The sequence below is a fragment of the Bos indicus genome, chromosome 16 (genome assembly GCF_029378745.1).
Source record: "Bos indicus isolate NIAB-ARS_2022 breed Sahiwal x Tharparkar chromosome 16, NIAB-ARS_B.indTharparkar_mat_pri_1.0, whole genome shotgun sequence".
In the NCBI taxonomy this organism is placed as follows: Eukaryota; Metazoa; Chordata; class Mammalia; order Artiodactyla; family Bovidae; genus Bos; species Bos indicus.
The window spans coordinates 66,623,534-66,642,380 of NC_091775.1; the positions used below are offsets into that span (position 1 = coordinate 66,623,534).

The following is an 18,847-nucleotide window of genomic DNA, read 5'->3' on the forward strand; positions in this document are numbered from 1 at the left end:
CTCATGTTGGTAAGGCTCTGGTTATAAACATAATTTTTAATGACACTTCTATCCACTCTAGGTTCCTGGTTGCAAACAACAACACGAATGTCTAATTAAATTAATTAACTTAAAATTTAAATTAATGTAAAGGTGTTAATCTCTTGGAGGGCACAAGAGCCAGGGCTGAGGAATATACAGCTCAAATTATAGCCCCAAGATGCTTCAGGAACTTAACCACACCTCTGACTTTGGGGGTGGAACACTGCTGCTCAACCCTCTGTCACTGCCCTTGTGGACATCTCTCTGTGCCACAATGCACCACCCTCAGCAAAATGCATTACTTTGTAGACACCTCTTTCTTTGCTCCACGATTTTGAATTGGAATTTTGTTAAGAGTGAATCTGACACACAAGAGGAACATACGACACAGCCCCATGCCCTAGCTACAAGGGAAAGTGGAAAAACAAGTCGGTGACTTCTAACTTAGGAACAGAGAAATTTTGCCTCTATGTAAAGGCTCTTTTCTAAATAATTTAGTATTATTTACTTTTGGCTGTGCTGTGTCTTCCTTGCTACATGTGGGCTTTCTCTAGTTGTGGTGAGCAGGGGGATGCTCTTCATTGTGGTGCACGGGCTACTCACTGCTGTAACTTCTCTGGTTGTCGAGCGCACTCTAGAGTGTTCGGGCTTCGGTAGCTGTGGCACACGAAATCTTCCCAGACTAGGAATGGAACCTGTGTTTCCACACTGACAGGCAGATTCTTATCCACTGTATCCACTTATCCACTGTATCCACTTCCCTTTACAGGGAAGTCCCTGTAAAGATTCTTCATAAGCTACTGGGCAGAGAAAAAGTCTAACAAAGTCCCAAACAACTGTTTAATGCTTTATTGTATAAACATTTCATAATATAATTAATCATTACTGTTAAAATTTGGGCTACTAAAGGAAATATATTTTTGAGTCATGTTTATTGAGGTGTAATTTACATATGGGGCTTCCCAGGCTTCCCATTCTCTGTCATAAAGAATCTGCCTGCAGCACAGGAGATGCGAGTTCGATCCCTGGGTCAGGAATATCCCCTGTAGAAGGAAATGGCTACCCACTCCAGTATTCTTGCCTTCGAAATCCCATGGACAGAGGAACTTGGCAGGCTATATATAATCCATGAGGTTGAAAAGAGTGACTTGGCAACTAAATAACAACAATTTGCATATGACTAAAATCTTCCCTTTTCTGTGTACAGTTTTATGAGTGTTGATAAATGCATAAAGTCATTGAGCAAACACCATAATCAAGATGCAGAATGGTTTCTTCACCTTCCAAAATCCCATTATGTGCCTCTTCATAGTCAGCTTCTCCTATGCTCCCGCCTATAGGTAACCAATGATTTATTTTTATCCCTATAGTTTTTACTTTCCTAGATTGTAATATAAAAGGAATCATACAGTCTATATCCTTTTTCACTCTGCCTAATAATTTTGAGATTCATTCATGTTATTGTATATATCAGTAGAGCATTTCTTTTTATTGTTGCTGCTGCTAAGTTGCTTCAGTTGTGTCCAACTCTGTGCGACCCCATAGACGGCAGCCCACCAGGCTCCCCCGTCCCTGGGATTCTCCAGGCAAGAACACTGGAGTGGGTTGCCATTTCCTGCTCCAATGCAGGAAAGTGAAAAGTGAAAGTGAAGTCACTCAGTCGTGTCCAACTCTTCACAACCCCATGGACTGCAGCCTTCCAGGCTCCTCCGTCCATGGGATTTTCTAGGCAAGAGTACTGGAGTGGGGTGCCATTGCCTTCTCCGTTTATTATTGAGTAGTAGTCTATTATATGGATGTACCAGTTTGTTTATCTATTCACCACCTGAAGAAATTTAGGTTGTTTTGCAGTTTTTGACAGTTATTAATACAGCAACTGTAGACATTGGCATAAAGGTTTTTGTGTGAACAAAATTTTAACTTCGCTTCAGTAAATACCTAGCAAAGGAATTACTGGGTCATGTGGAATTACTGAACTTCCCAGGTGGTACTAGGGGTAAAGAACTCACCTGCCACTTTAGGAGACATAGGAGACTAGCTTCGATCCCTGGGTCAGAAAGAACCCCTGGAGAAGGGCATGGCAATCCACTCATTTTCTTGCCTGGAGAATCCATGAACAGAAGAGCCTGGCCAACTACAGTCCATAGGGTTGCACGGAGTCAGACACAACTGAAGCCACTTAGCATGCATGCATGATAAGGATATGTTTAACTGTATAAGAAACTGCCCATCTGTTTTCTAAAGTAGACATCCTGTTTTGCATTCCCAGCAGTGTATGAGAGTTCTAGCCTCATCCTCCCCAGCATTCAGTCTTGTTTTCATTTTAGCTATGCTAATATGTGTTAAAAATAATATTGATGCTAATCTTTAATGGAATTCCAGGACAGAAAATAAATACAACATAGGAATCCCAGTGAAAAATCACTCTCTATGTTCCCCCTTCTTCCCTTTCGCTTGACTATTCTTGCTCCCTATTAACATTTCTTATAAAGTCTCACCTCCTTGGGAACAGGAAGAGAAATACGGAGTAGACGCAGTAGAGTTGGGAGAATTCATCATAGCTGGTTACTTGGCCAGTCCAAAAAAACGTTCCATGTGAGAAAAGCTACTTCGGAAAGAGCCAGAAGACCTGTCTTGCACCATATTTTTATTTATCAAAAGCCCTTAATTTCAAAGGACACACACCCTTGTATGTGGAAAAGAAGACATAAAACCCACCTGGAAGTCCAAAAATTAGTGTCTATATATGCACTCTCTCTCTCAAGCCTGTTGTTGACTTCGGGTATTCTTTTAATTTCTCTAGCTTCTAGATCTCTCCTTTATATTGAATCTGCTCGTCTAGGTTGTGGTTTGGCTCAGTTCCTGGTTTCTGCCCCATTACTTATCCATTGTCTTTCCCGCCTTGAACAACCCTTAATACCATACTCACTGACTCTGCTGGCTTCAGACCTGCTAGTGTCAGCATTTAGACACTTGTTATTGGCTTCAGACCCAGCCATATCTTCAAGTTTCCACCCAGCCCTTGCCTGAATGCTTGGGACTTGACATTATTGATGACTTGGTTGGAAACACCAGTGTAAATCAAATTTATGGATGCCGTAAAGCCAGAAGTATAGCTAATATGTAGGATGACAGAATTAGGACAAAGAATGTTCCCATAGGTTGGAACAAAGAACTGAAACTAATAAGGTAAACTGTAGCTGAATGAGGTTCTGAACTTAGCTTTAAAACTCAGCTGCACAAGTGTGAGATGGGAAGTCATGTATTAGTTCTGCCATGTATGGAAATGACATAAGGTTTAAACAGACTACTTTCATGTGAGTCATTGGAGTGGTGCAGTAAGTGGGACTGCCGAAAATAACTGAATGTGGGCTGAAGCTTCATTACCAAACAGAGTGAATTGGTCAAAGTGGACATGATCTCACTTTACACCACCTGTCAGACCACACTTGGAATATATAGGGTCAGTTTTGGGTCACACATGCTAAGGCAGATAAAGACAAACTGGAGTGTATCCACTTTCATTTCCCATCACAGTCTGGTTTCTGTCTCACCAAGGTACTAGTGACATTTTTGTGAGTTAGTGGACACACTTCATGCCTTTTCCTATTTGACCTCGCTGTAGCATTTTACTCATGGACCACTCCTGCCTTCCTCAAGTTGTCTTCTCTTTGGTTTCTTGTCATTTATACCCTTTCCTTTTTTTCCCCTACTTATCTCACTGTGAATTTTTCTCCTCCTTTGATACAAACATGGGTGTTCCTTAAGTTTCCCAGCCCACTTTCCTTCTTTTTTTTTTTTTTTTTTTCACTTTCCTTCTTTAGATTCCCCAAAGGAGATCCTATCCATTGCTGGAGCTTCAATTACCAAATGGATGCCAGTGACTGACTCCCAGATCCCTATTTCTAGCCTTGATATTTTTTGCACTCTTGTTCTATGTTTTTTTTTTTTTTTTTGGTGAGAATGTTTGATCAATAAATGCCGAAAAGTCAACAAAAAGTCTCTAAGGAGGATGATAAAATGCCAGGAGGAGGTAAATCTCTGAAAGTAGGACAAATCTAGTGGAGATTATTTGCAGTCTGGGAGCCTTTTAGATGTTTAACCATTGAAGTATTTGCTTTGCCTGAATTACATTCTGGAAAGAGGTGCTTTCTTGCAGGAATTAGGGAAGGGTTAGTAAGTGGGGAGGGAATGTTGGTGAGTCCCACTTCTAGAAATAAGGCAGTGGGCTGACAATGAACGAGTCTTCCTTTTACTTTCTCAAAAGGAGTAAAAAATGGTAGACCTGGAAGCTTACATCTAAGGACTTAACTTTTATGTAACTTTTAGAGTTTTTACTTTTTTATTTCATGTATCTTCCCCACAGTGCTTGAAAGCAACAACTTTACTATAAAAAAATGCTCTTTGCTTCTCTTTGAAGATAACAAGAAAAGGGGAAAGGGACAAAAATGTGCCTTCCTCTGGCCTGGGGAGAGATTTTCAAGAGAAAGGGTGCTAGGCTAAGTGCCTGTGTATGTGCTAAGTCACTGCAGTTGTGTTCAGTTCTTTGCAACCCCATAGACTGAAGCCCACCAGGCTCCTCTGTCCACGGGATTCTCCAGGCAAGAATACTGGAGTGGGTTGCCATGCCCTCCTCCAGGGGATCTTCTGACCCAGGGATCGAATCCACATCTCTGCGTCTCCTGCATTGGCAGGTGGATTCTTTACCACTAGCGCCACCTGGGAAGCTCATTAGGCTATGAGGTAGACAGAGGCTATTGAGGGAGAAAGGAAAAAAGGACAACACAAGGAACTAGCTTATAATTGAGCTGTGAAAAGACTCAACAGAGGAGCTCAAAACCGTATTACATAAAAAGAGGTGAATTGGGGGATATTTAGTCTGGAAAAGACATCTCAGTTATTTGGAGATGTTTGAAATCTGTCAGGAGGAAAAGAGGTTAGAATGTTGTATATTTCCCTGATGGAAAAAATTGAAAAAAAAAAAAAAAAAAGAAAAAATTGGACCCATGGGATGGAAATTATAGTTGAGGATGGTGGCAGAGGAGGAGTGGAACATGAGAGTAATATTTTTGCTCTCCAACCATCAGAGTCATCTGAAAACAAAATAATTTCCTTTGGGAGATAGTGGTTTTCCCATCCCTGGAGGATGACCAAAAGCAGGAGGTTTTAAAGGGGAAATGCAAGCACTGTGGATACATTTGCATTCAGTGAACATTTAGGGTGACTTCCAACCCTAAAGTCTATGCTTCTATGAACATATTGAGTCTCTAGGCATACAGGGAAAACTCCCTTTCTTTTGAAAGTCATTAGTCAAAACATATGGGAAATCACTAAAAATTTCTTCATGGTACATGTTTAAAGTGCCAAAATCAATGTTGTCAGCATAAAAGCCAAAGGAATTCAGAGGAAGAAGGCTTGAAATGATGGCAGGGAGCACAAAGTGAGTCCTGATGTCGTCCTGTGTGTCGGACAGACAAGAAAAGAACGGACATTCTTGGTGAGGTGGCATGCTACCAGATAGATGTAAGCCCCTAAACCTTTTATTCAACCTTCATGAAAATTTTAAAAGAAACCCATGGGTCACTAGGTACAACAATATTCTAGCAAGAAAGCTGGAAGGGCAAAATCTGATACAAGTGTTCTTAAAATGTTATATCCTGAGGATCATCCTTTTCCAGGGAAAAGGAGAGGGATTAGGAATATTTACAAATCAGCTATCATAGAGTTATGAAGAATACAGAATATTAACCAGGTGGGATAAATTTTCAAGTAAAATTTATCTTTACTTGTTTTGTGGTTGGTTTTAAAATGTGTTTATTTTCCTTTTGAGGAGGACTGTAACATTTTCTGAAGACTACCATTATTTTCTATAGAAAATAAATTTACTGACATGTTTGTTGGCGAGAATGGTGCTTGTTTATATGAAGCTAAATACTGCTTGGCACGGGTTAAATTTTCTCACTCTCCTGGCATAATTAACATGTTTATCACGACCAATGACCTTGTTATAATTAAGCAGTATATAAAGTATATATTGCTAAGATGGGAAGGAATCTCTTTTAGACATTTCTTCTTACAAGGCTTATAAATTAAAAAACAAACAAACAAACAACTTTTAGGGCCTTCCCTGGTGGTCAAACTCTGCCTGCCAACGCAGGGGACATGGGTTTGATTCCTGCTCTGAGATGATCCCACATCCCCTGGGGCAACTAAGCCCAGGAGCCATAACTGCTGAGCCCACAAGCCAAAATTACTGAAGCCCAGGTGCCTAGAGCCCATGCTGCACAAGAAGAGAAGCCATCACAATGAGAAGCCCGTGCACTGCAATGAAGAGTAGCCCCCACTCCCTGCAACCAGAGAGAGCCCACACGCAGCCACGAAGACCCAGCACAGCCAAAAATAAGTAAATCTTAAAAAAAAAAAAAAAAAAAAACTTTTAAATAAGAGACTCATTTTCCAAACGAATGCAAAAGCCAAAATTCTTTGATAGGTCAAAGTTATAGTTGGGGATGATGGTGTTTTGTTCATCTAGTAGAGAATGGGGCTAAAGCAGGGCACAGACATTGGGGAAGAATGTGAGAGGGGCCAGCGCTGGCTGTGTAAGTGTTTATAGACAGTGTCCTATGGAGACAAGACCATGGTTTTAGAATCAAACAGGAGTCATGTGAATGCTGCTGAGGTAGGTTGATTGCATTGATGCCCCAGCTAATGGCTCCCCTGAACTCAGGCACAATGCGGTGTGTGACTGCAGCAATTCCATCCCTGAATCTCACCCCGCCTTGTGACTGGCTTTGGTCAGTGGAACACGGCAGAAGTGATGTTGCACCGGTTCTGAGCTTTTTGCCTCTTCTCTCTCTCTCCTTTTCTCCTCCTGGCTTCTGCATCAGGAATGAGCCCGCACCAGTCTGCTGAAAGACGGGAGACCACACGGAGCGGAGCCCAGCCGCCCAGCAAGGGACAGGCCACACCAGTGGACAGCCAGCCACCTCCCACACCTGTTGGGGAAGTCAGACAGGATGACATGAGCTGTCTCCCTGGTGCTTGACCCGTAGCCTTCTGAGCAGTAATAAATGCTTCCTATTTTAACCACTGACTTTGGAGTGATTTCAGTTTTGTAGTGATTGCTAAATGATACTCCTGGGTCAACTAGTTACTAGCTGTGTCACCTTCAGAAGTTGCTTCGCTTCTTTGGGCCTCATTTTACTCAATGTGGACAACAGCCTTTCAAGGTGGGGGCTGTTGTTGCCATTTTACAAACAAATTCTTTTAAAGGTTAAGTGGTTAGCCCCAGTTCAGACAATGAGTTGACACCCATACAATTTTCTCATAAAGGAACTCAGAGCAAAGTTCCCAGTCTATAGGTAAACTTGGTGAAGAATTCTGAATCGAGACCTGAAAGGTGGAAAGGCTCATTAATGTTAACAGTATTTCCTTAAACTGAGTAATTGAAAATGTCAGTGGGGAAAAGATAACCCACAAACTGAATGTAATGCTGGCAGGGACTGATTGTTTTATCACTCTATTCCCAGGGTCTGGCAGAGTCTGTGGTATGTTAGTAGACATTGATAAGTATTTTGTGAAAAAAAAAAAAAAAAAAACTCCATGAATGAATCTGGACGTTACATGAAAAACATAATTTATCCTAAACTCTGGATAAAAATTTAAAGTTCAAAACTTGAAGCCTCTAACAGACAGAAATGAAGATACCTTCATTTTCCCCTCACAACATCCCTCTCAAACCAGTGTACAGAAAGAACTGTCCCCCACGTGACTCAGGCAGCAGCACAGAACAGGGTTGGGCAGGGAGCAGGGTGTTGAAGCCCTTAGCTTCAAAATCACCTCAGTGTCTTGTAGACATTTTCCAAAACATAAGCCCCACCTGGTTCCTACCCCAATAATTCCACTTGGAATTGCTAATACAAAGCAAACCCTTCCCGATACATATACATACCCTTCTGTATAGGGACCAGACGGGTAGGGCAGGAAAGGATCTTGATAAAAAATTTCTTCAGAGTATCTGGAGGCAGCTGGATTTTTTTAGAGTTTCATTTGTTTATGTTTTAACTAAGAGGTCCAACTGCTGTTACAAGTTACCACAAATTTAGTGGTCAAAAACAACACACATTTAATATCTTACAGTTGTGGAGGTTAGAACTATAACACAGGTCTCACTGAGCTAGTATCAGTGAGCAGGCAGGTCTGCATTCCTTTCTTGAGGCTCTATGGGAAAATCCATCTCTTTGCCTTTTCCAGTTTCTTGAGGTCTACTCATTCCTTAGATTGTTCCCCTCTCCCATCAAGTAAGTCGTGATTAAATCAATAGAGCCCACTGATTTCCTTCCTTTGTCACAGCTCTGACTGTAACTCCTTCTGATCACAGCTCCCTCTAATGGTTCTGGCTGCTGGATTTTGGATTTTAGTTCATGAAGAACTCAAAAAGGCAAGACACAAAGGGCAAACTTAATAGGTTCAACAATCAGACCTGCCCTTTCTTGAGCAGAGTCCTCAGTTGTCACTTCTTCTGCCAGAACCCTTCTTCCTCTTCTCACAGAACCACCATTTGCATCTCAGCTTCCCCAACTGGACTGAATTTCCTAAAATCAGGGACCACATCTTCTTCCCTGCTCCCTATCCAACCTCAAGAGGAGGGCTTTCTAGAAGGAAGATGCTGCCCATTAATTCTCAAGCATTTGCTCATGCATCACAGACTCGGGTACCATTCAGGGGTAAATTTCTTGACCTTTTTGCATTGTTAACCTCTTAAGGACCTCAGGAAAACCCAGTGGAGGCTGCTGTCCCCAAAACTAGGAGGTGGCTCATAGTAGCTTGATTTGGAGGCAATTTGGCTCTGACTTGGCCTCCCAGAGGGATGAGTATACAAAAACCCATGACCAAGTCTCATCACTAAAACAGAACTATCTATGTAGACTGAGGGTGGGTAAACTTCCCAGAGTCACAGATTCTTAATACATGCTAAGGGATCACTGACTATTATCTTCACTTGTTTCTTCATCTGTGATTGGGGATATTTATTCAACATTTCTTGAGCACTTGCTATCTTCAGGCACCTATGCTCTGCTAAGCATACAAAGATTAAAGGCAGGATCCCTGCCCCAAGGCACAGGTCAGGTGGACGACTGCAGCAGAGGGAGAGGATGACTAGAAGTAGACAAGTACATTTGGCTGGGAGAGTTCAGCAAAGCATTGTTGGGGGTACGAGCTGGGTGGGGAAACTGGCCTGACTTGTCCTCTCACAGGAACAATGGGAATTGGCTAGATGGGGAAGGGAGGGACAGATATTCTTGACAATGGATATGGCAAAGGATGAGAGATGCTCAAGCTGGAGTGGCTCCAGGCTTGTGAGGAGAGAAGAGCTGTTAGTTGACTCCTCCCGAGACCTCCATCACTTCCATCCTGGACACACCGGATAGACAGACAATCTAAGAAAAAGACATACAAAAGTGGTTTCATGATCCCCCTCACCTCCAATTCCAATCTGATTATTGACCCAAAGTAGAAATTCTGGAGGAGCCACCAGAAGTTTGCTATGGAAGGAGGAGATGGAGGAGGGAAGCTTATGCCACACCAAGTGTCCCCATCACTGCCGGACACGATTTCTCCAACATGCCTCCTCTCTTGCCTGAAGCTGTTGGTGTAAAGTTAAAGCTGAGATCATAGAAAAGTCTTCTGCCAAGTGAAGAAGCAAACACCCATTCTGAGCTCTCCCTGGCTGTGTCCACCCTGAGAATTTGAGTTTTGTGATATGAGATCATGTCCACTGTATATACTTCTGTGTCTTCTACACCCACTAGAGCACCTACATAAAACAGATGCACAATCATTGTTTTTCAGATGAACGAATTTATGGATGAATAAGCAACTGTGGATACTAGTGAGTAAATATTGCTTTGTTTATAATTACAGAAAGAATGGATATATTGCTCAGCGTTGTCCACTGAAAACAAATTTGTTTGAACAGCAATTCAATTACATCAAGAGTAATTGCCTATTATTGTATTATAGACCTAATCCGATTCCCACAGAAATTAGCATATGCATTTTAAAAGCATGATTACAACTGCCATTAAGTGACTTCCCTGTGGATTCCTTCCTGATGGCAGAAAAGTAAAATTCTGTACTACACTGACTCACTTTTCCATCTCTGAGGAGTTCCTCCCAGCTCAAGTATGACATTTGCTTAAAAGATGAAAACAGCCCTATTCCAAATAAATATGACGTCTGGACACTTTTTCAAGGACAAACATTTTATTGCAATATAGGCACTTGGCAGGGTAAATATGTGGTTACAAAGTGGTTTACGTTTATTTGCTTTATATAGTGACCAGAAAAACCAATCCGCAGTGTAGATCTCCTTATTGAGGTTGCAGACTTCAGAAGCAAATTGTAAAACCCACTTGTTTTTGGTAAAGAAGGTACATGTAACTGACTTTTTCACCAAGTGAAACTGTATTATTTATTTTTGTCAGTGATGTCTTTCTCTTCCCCAAATTAAACTTGCTAGGTTAGCATACATCATTTAGCACTTTTTATAAAGAAATAAAATCACTTATTTGAGAGAATCATGGAACCCTTTGAAATCACTACCTCTAATCTGAAGGTTATGAAACCAGACTTGAGAATCTCTGTAGTAAAATGCAGAAGATGGAGCATGAAGACCCATAGTTCTTCATACTCAGTCTCTTTCTAAAAATTTTGAACAAACTGGAATCTTTTCCTTGTTGTCTCCAAAATGCATTTTTTTTGAAATGAGTTTACTCTGAATAATGCAAGACACTACTGACTCTGCTCTAAGCTGCAAAGGAAAACCTGATAAGCAAATTCGTTTTTAAGGAAAATATCCTTTCTTTGTAAAAGGTCAATAAAACATAACTAGTCATGGAATTTTTGCCAAAAGCCATGTCTTGAGGTTTTATGCATTTCAAAGAAATTTGTCCATAGGAGAGAGCCCCTGAGCAGCTTGCAGAGGCTTTTCCTGCTGCTCACTTAAATCACAATAACCTTGCTCCAACCTGGAAACCACTGAAGCAATCTAGACAAGTCTGTATCAAAAGCAAGAGAAACTCCCAGTAATAGGAAACTATTCCACTCAACATGTGAAAACAAGGAAATTTTAATGCACTTTAATTTCCTGTTCTATCATCAAATAGAACAGTCACCTGACTTAATCTAGTGGACATGTCTTTTGTGAAATATGTACAGAAAAACTCTGCTTTCTCAGCTCTGTACTTCCTCTTAATCTCTGGTCTCCTCTACCAGCGGATGGGTAGACACTGATGTTCATTCATCCAATGAAGTGACAAGTACTGTCGTTGAGGGTTGGAAAAATCTCTCAGCTTTCCAAGTGGGGCCAGGAGCCCTGAGGTGAGCAAAAGGGAGGAAGCTAGAAGCTTATACATGGGCTTAGCCTGCGCCAGGACCTCCTTGCTTGCAGATCACCATTCTCCCGGAGAAAAGGGCAGTCCTTGGGGAGGCTGGGCACTGCTCCTTTGGCTCTCAGTCTCACTGGGCAGCGCATCAGACCATTTGGCCACTTGCCTTTTGGACTTTGGACTTGATTTAAGGGAAGACTCCCAAGGGCAAAAAGCCCAAGTAAAATATATCTCCTTGCCTGACAGCAAGCCCCAAATAGCCCCAGCACAGCGGTGTGGTTGATGATCAGTTCTCACATTTCCTGAGAAGCCTGACACAAGCAGTTCCTTGTTAGGCACTACGGATATTAAAGTGACTTGAGAAGCCAGGGAGCTATTATTCAAGGCTGTGTGTGCAGGAAGTACACAGGATGACCAAACCCTAGTGTCTGTCCTTGAAGGAAGGGGCCCCTGGAAGAGACAGGAAGTAAACATAATTGCAATATTTTGTGCCAAATGCAAGGATATGAGTGAACACGGGCGCAATACGGACCAGGGAGGGGAGTGACCTCTGCCCTCCACCCATAATGCTGCTGCTGCTGCTGCTAAGTCACTTCAGTCGTGTCCGACTCTGTGCGACCCCATAGACCGCAGCCCACCAGGCTCTCCCGTCCCTGGGATTCTCCAGGCAAGAACACTGGAGTGGGTTGCCATTTCCTTCTCCAATGCATGAAAGTGAAAAGTGAAAGTGAAGTCGCTCAGTCGTGTCCGACTCTTCACGACCCCATGGACTGCAGCCTACCAGGCTCCTCCGTCCATGGGATTTTCCAGGCAAGAGTACTCGAGTGGGTTGTCATTGCCTTCTCCACCTATAATGAGAGGATCTAAACACACTAAGTGTTAGTCACTCGGTCATGTTGGACTCTTTGCCACCCCATGGACTACAGCTGCCAGGTTCCTCTATCCATGGAATTCTCCAGGCAAGGATACTGGAGTGGGTAGCTATTCCTTTGGCCAGGGCATCTTCTCGACCCAGGGATTGAACCCAGATCTCCTGCATTGCAGACAGATTCTTTACCGTCTGAGCCAAGGGTGAAACAATTCAATATGAGAGTATCCTGATTATTTTTCATCCCCTATGACCCAGAAATCCAAGCAATTCTTCATAGGGAAGTGGAGAGAGAGATATTTTAGTTCCTGGTTAAATGGTCAAACTGTGGACAAATTCTTTAAAAAAAAAAACCTGATATTAACTACTTGTTGATGATAATCAAAATAAGCTCTTAGGACAATGTTGAGATCTAATATTAAAATTTGTAGAAGGAAATTTCAAGATGTAGACCTGGGAGTAAAGCTTTTAGAAAATCATCTGGTATTTTTCTGAAGGACAAGAGAATACATCTTTTTAACCTTTGGCAAGAAAGTTCATTCCACCTTAACACTCACAGGTAAAGATCATGATCCATTCAGAAGATGTATTTCCATCTATTTCCATTAAAGCAGATTCTGGGAGAAAGGAACAGAGCCATTTCCACCATAGTATCAGTGCCTGGGACATAACAAGACTCAATTTGCTGAACAACTGAGCAAATAATTTCCATTGTTGGTAATATCTTTGGAACTTAATGATCTATAGCTTGATTTCTCTCTTTCTTCCTTTCTCTCTCCCTTTTACTTCCCTCTTTTCTTTCTTCTTTTATTCACTTATTCACTTTATTCCCTCCTGGGAATAAACCAGAACTGTTTCAATGGAAAGAAAGAAAGTTGTCATGTTTTGAAAATCAGTATATATTTTTTTCTTTTAGATTAAATTCCTTTGGATCCTTCCATTTATGCTAGACAAGCACCTAATCTTTCTTTTTTTTCTTTTGTTCTTTTCTGTTACTATGCCTAACACAGCATGTGTCATAGAATAGCTGTTCATATAATGTTTAATTGGTCGGCTTTATGCTTGATAATTTAGCTAAGCTCTTTCTCTGCACAGTCTAAGGCTAATTTGGAAGGCTTTCAGCCTTAAACATGCCAAAGAAATTTCCTTGCTTCATCTGATGTTCTCCAAAAAGTGATTAATTAATAAGAATTAGCAAGATGAATTAGTAGGAAATTGATAGCGGCATTAGTAAGAGGCCCAGCCAGCCCCCAGACCACAGCTTTGCTCTGTTTCCGCTCAGCCTTCCTGAGATGTCTCAGGCTGATCGCTCAGGCTCTGTGGGCCGCACACAGCAGGCGGGAGGGGCCGGCGCGCACCATCTCCCTTTCCTGCAGCCGGGCTGCGGACGAACGGTGAGGCTGGATTACAGGATCTACCTTCGCATTCTCACCGAACATGAAGAAGCCTTAAAGTGCATTAGAAGAGAGTGTGCAGGGTGCCCGGCTGTCTCCTCTGCCTTCCCTGCAGCCCCGTCCCACCCTGGGCCCCTCAGCTGCCTCTCACCACCCCCCACCCCCCCACACCATTACCTTTGTAATTCTTATTCAAATGCTAAAGTCATAATTCATGGGAGGACAGTTCCGTTCCACAAAGGCTTGCCTCAGTGTGCAATTCCCTCTAGCTTCATTATACAAATTAAAGAAGTACTTCATGCTTTTTTTTTTTTTTTGGTAACAACTTGCAGGCATCCCCCCTCCCCCTTTGGGCTGAGTTTGTTCCAAGAAAGACTTTGGCCACTCTGTCCCTTTCACTCCTCTGAAGGGGGCTCTGGGGGGTCTTCTCTCTGTGTATCTAGGGTATCGGTGTTTGCAACGTTCTCCACCACCCACTGACACTCGTGAACGGGGTCAGCCTTCCTCTCCTGGGCATCCTCACTGGTGGCAGGCTGGGCTGTGCTGCAGCTCCCGCCCACCGCCTCTTCTTCCACAGAAACCTGGCTCTCCCTGGGGCTGATGGAGTCAGAACGGAACACGCAAGCTTCTAGGGACACAGCCTCAGCCTCCACAGAGCACACGGGCCCTCCTCCTTCAAGGGTGCCCAGTCCAGAGGCATCCCCTGTGAGCTCACTCTCAGTGAGCTCTCCTGCCTCTCCCGGCTCCTCTGTGGGGTCTGGGCCCCGAGCCCCCTCGCTGAGCCCCCCACAGGTTGGCTGAGCATCTGGAAATTCTCCCAGCTCCACCCCGCTGGCCTCGGCCTTGGGAGTTGGACCATGGGCCTCCCCCTCACCGACTTCACTTTCTTCACAGTTGTCCTGACCCGAAGCAGATGCTTGACTGGCCTCTGTGTTGATTTGGGTTGCTTCCTCTTCTTTTTCAATATCTTGGGGAACAAGGGCCTCCTCATGTGTATCTTTCTCAACCTCAAGCACAGCGGACTCCTCTGTTACTTCGGCGGTCACCGTCAGCAAATTTCTGAGCTCCTTCAAGGAGCCTGCGGCAGACCTGGGCTCTGCGTCTTCCTGGGTGGGTTCTTGGTCCTCAGGAGTCTCTTCCAACTCCGGCTGTGACAAGTGTGTGCCCAGGGTGCCTGCTGTCACCTCTGTAGCCACCAGATTCACAACTGGGCCATCTACACTTGAATCGATGACCTGCCTGTCCCCATCTGGGGGAGGGCTGGACACAGGGAGGGAAAGGCCTTCTTCTCTGGCCAATGGACTAGGGACCTCTGGTTGTTTCATCTCCCCTGCCTCCTGGAACACCTCATTACTCAGGATCTCACTCTCTGAAACTCCGGGGAGAACGGCCGAGGCTCTCCTGGCGGGGCTGGCCTGGTTTGACCCCGCAGGAGTTTTTAGATCAGTGAGGCTGGACACGCTTTCACTGGGCAAGGCCATGTTGTCTTCAAACAAATTGTGTTTCTTCAGGATAGCAGCTTCCTTTATCACTGAGAGATACCAGAAAGCAAAACATAATGTTAAAACCTTGCCCTGACTAATCTGGAATTTCTGATTTTATCTAGAAGCTAAAATTCCCTCTCAGCTTTTCTAACCGTCTGAATTTCCCAATTTCAAATTCCAGCTTACATCTCACCCTCTTTCAGGAAGCTTTCCCTGATGACCAGAGCCTACAGACTCATTCCAAACCCTGGACCTCTGTAATGTTCACTCATTCATTCCTTCACTCATTCATTTATTCAAACAGCACACTTTTACTGGACATCAACTATGGGACATGCTCTAAGAATCCAAAGATGAATGAATAAAACATGGCCTTAGCTTTCAAAGAGGTCAAATCTACTACCATTGGTATCACCCTTGGAAGGCCCCACCACATCTCAGCCGCTAGTGTGTGCAGCTGCAGTGTGTCTACTTTGACTGACACTCCTTTAGGGCAGGACAGGCCCTTAGTTTCTCTGCTTTTACACTCAGAACAGTCCTGAACGTGTAACGAGTCCTTAGTACTGAGCCTGCAGAGAGAACCTTATGACCTGCAGTGTCCAAACTAAAGGCCTCTGTCCATCCGGCTCAGTCCTAGAGGCCCCGAGAGGAGTAAAATCAATAATAACAACCATTTCCTCCACATCCTCTCCAGAATTTATTGTTTGTAAGTTTTTTTTGATGATGGCCATTCAGGTCAGCGTGAGGTGATACCTCCTTGTAGTTTTGATTTGCAGTTCTCTAATAATTAGCATAATTAACATAGCAATTGAGCATCTTATCTTGTGTTTGTTGGCCATCTGTACTGGACAGCACAGGGAATTCTACTTAACAGTGCCGCGGAGACTGAATGGGAAGGAACTCTAAAAGGGAGGGAATATGTGTAAATGTACGGCTGATTTATTTTGCTGTATGGTAGGAACTGATGCAACACTGTAAAGCAACCATCCTCCAATAAAAATTAATTTTAAAAAATAACGACAACCAGCAGCTGACGTTTTTGACAATCAGCCTCTCCCTCTGGCTGTGTAGGTTGTACAGTGCCCAACAATCTCACACCCCAGGGGATACCATTCACATCACAGATTTGTGTATTCAGCAGAGTAATTTTCCAGCAGGCTGCAGTAGCATGTCCTGCTCAAACCAAACCAGTATATGGTGACAAGTTTTTGACAGAGAGCAGCCCGCCATCTGGAGGAAGAGACCTTTTTTCCTAATTCGCCCAAGGGTGCTGTGGTGGACTGGCAGTGGCCTTGACTGAGCCCCTCTTCCTGTGCAGATACTGAGATGACATCTTTGTATTCCTTATCTCATTGGATGAGCTACTTTGACCTGGGGCTTGTGCTTGGCCAGCTTTCTTTGTGGAGACCAGATATGTTTCAAGCCTATAGTTTTAGGGACAGCCCTCTCCTGTGTATTTCTATCAAAGTTTTCCTATCTACACTCCTATCCTGAGCAGGGCCTGATTCCACGGCATACTGTGAGCCAGAGTCCTAATGGGACTCGCCAAGGACGGAGTCACAGCCCAGTGTATTCTGTCTGGCTGAGTGGACGTGAGGAATGTGCTGAGAGGGCAGAGCAGCTGGGAAGCCCCGCTGCTGAATCACCTGCTCCAGGCTGGGGAGGCGTTGTAAGCCTGTGGCCAAGAAGAGCTCTTTTTCCTTTGTTCTGTCTGGAACAGCCGGAGGAGGCCAGCTGTTCAGGAGACACCCTAGGTTAATCTCTCTAACCTTAGTTTTCTCATCTGAAAAATGAAGCTTAAAATTCCCAGTTCACAGAGTTCGTATTTGGATTGAAAGCGAAATAATATCTAACGGGCCAGTGGAGTGTGAGCCAAACCGCAACCGCTCAGCGGAGGTCAGCGGCCCTCGCTTCTTCAGTCCCTCGTCCTCTGTCTCCCCAGCTCTTGGTGTCAATTTCCTCTTCCCTTTTCATTCCTGTGGACAAAACCTAGCGGGCCCTGAGGGGTCCCCATCAGGGGTGCGCCCCTCTATCTAGAGCTTTCTCCAGCACCAGGGAAACCCTCCATACCTTTCAGACTTTCATCTAGGAGGATCTGATGTAAAATCTCCTCGTAGACATTTTCAACATGGATCATATTGGTGTGATCTGCAAAGATGTACTGCTCATATTTCTGAAGTTCCTGGAGAAGGAGAGATAAGAAGATAAAGGGGACAACGCATGAGACACCAGTTTGCAGAGGAGCTCTGGAAAGGACAGCTGTCCCTCTTGTTCCCCCTTGGAGTGTGAAGCATTGGTCACCTGCTTCCTTCCCCCAGACACCATGCCCTGGACTGGGTTCACGCTCTATGCCCTTCGAGGGGGCAGACACCAGAGACCCTGATGTCTCAAGGCCTTGTCAGTGGGTCTGGACGTTTCCTTCTTTTTCTTCTTTCTTAATGCCAACAGTACTTTACTAAGGTGTAAGCTATACCGAGAAAAATGCGCACGTTTTAAAAGTAGAGCTCAACAACTTTAAATATATAAATATACTCAGATAACCATAACCCAGATCAAGGTAAACATTTCCATCACCCCTTTTTCCAGTCTAGACTACTCACCAAGAGATTAAGCTCTGATGTTGTGTCTATCACACTAGATTAGTTTTCCTTGTTATTTAACTTTGTACAAATGGAATCCTGTACTCTTTTTTTGTGTTTGTTTTTGGAGGTTCATCCATGTTGCTGCATGTATCAGTAGTTCATTCTTTTTTACTGATAAATGGCACTCATTATATGGACAAGCTAAAGCTGTTTATCTATATTCCTACTGCTGGATATTGACTGTTACGAACATAGTTGCTATTGATATTCTTGTGTATGATTTTGTGGATTTAGGGCTTACTTGAGTGTATACCTAGAAGTGAGATTGCTGGGTCCTAGAGCAGATGTCGGAGAAGGCAATGGCAACCCACTCCAGTACTCTTGCCTGGAAAATCCCATGGACGGAGGAGCCTGGTAGGCTGCAGTCCATGGGGTCGCTAAGAGTCGGACACGACTGAAGTGATGCAGTAGCAGCAGCAGCAGCGTAGATGTATGTTTAACTCTTAGGATGCGTCCCGTTCTCAGGTGTGGAGAATCCCTAGTCACAGACTCTCGAGAAACAGTCTCCTCTTCCCCTCCAGCTGGCCCGGAAACTCCGTGATTCTAAGACAATCCAGGCATCACACAAAATCCTTCAACACTTCCTGCTTTCCAAGGGTCTCCACGTGGCTTGCCTTTTATCAGCATGAGGTCAAGGAAGGGATCAAAATGAGCCAAGTCATATCCGTGTGATTAACTCCATAACGCTTGCCCCTGACAGTGCAGGACGGGGGCTCCTGACCCCTGGTTCTTAGAGAGCCAGGGTCTTAGCAGTGGGATTCGATGGCTTTCGCCTGGAGGGAGGAGATTTACAGCAGGCCATCAGAAGCCACCCCATTCAGACTCTCAGAGCCAGGATGGGGGGTCTGTAGCCCAGGACCGGATCCCAGTGGGTAATAATGGGACCCCTCTCTGCCCACCCTAGGGAAAGCCACAGGATTAAAGAGACATGAGCTTCCATGACCCTGAGAGGGTCTATGGGATAAGACTGACACACGGATAAGAGCCACATGGGCAGAGCGCAGCTCAGGGACTGCACACTGCCCTGGCCTGGCTGCGGGGCCCTGGG

At 44.0% G+C, this 18,847-nt stretch overlaps 1 protein-coding gene across 1 annotated transcript in view; it reads right to left on the reverse strand.

Moving 5' to 3' along the window:
• Positions 1–10,268: 10,268 nt before the first annotated feature.
• Positions 10,269–18,847, reverse strand: part of NIBAN1 (niban apoptosis regulator 1) — a 183,783-nt gene continuing 175,204 nt past the window's right edge. The window contains exons 13-14 of the mRNA XM_019976440.2: positions 17,228–17,339; positions 10,269–15,204 (exon numbers count right to left, since the gene is read on the reverse strand). Coding sequence (XP_019831999.2) covers positions 14,069–15,204; positions 17,228–17,339 — 1,248 coding nt within the window. The 3' untranslated portion in view covers positions 10,269–14,068. The remainder of the gene's footprint in view (positions 15,205–17,227; positions 17,340–18,847) is intronic.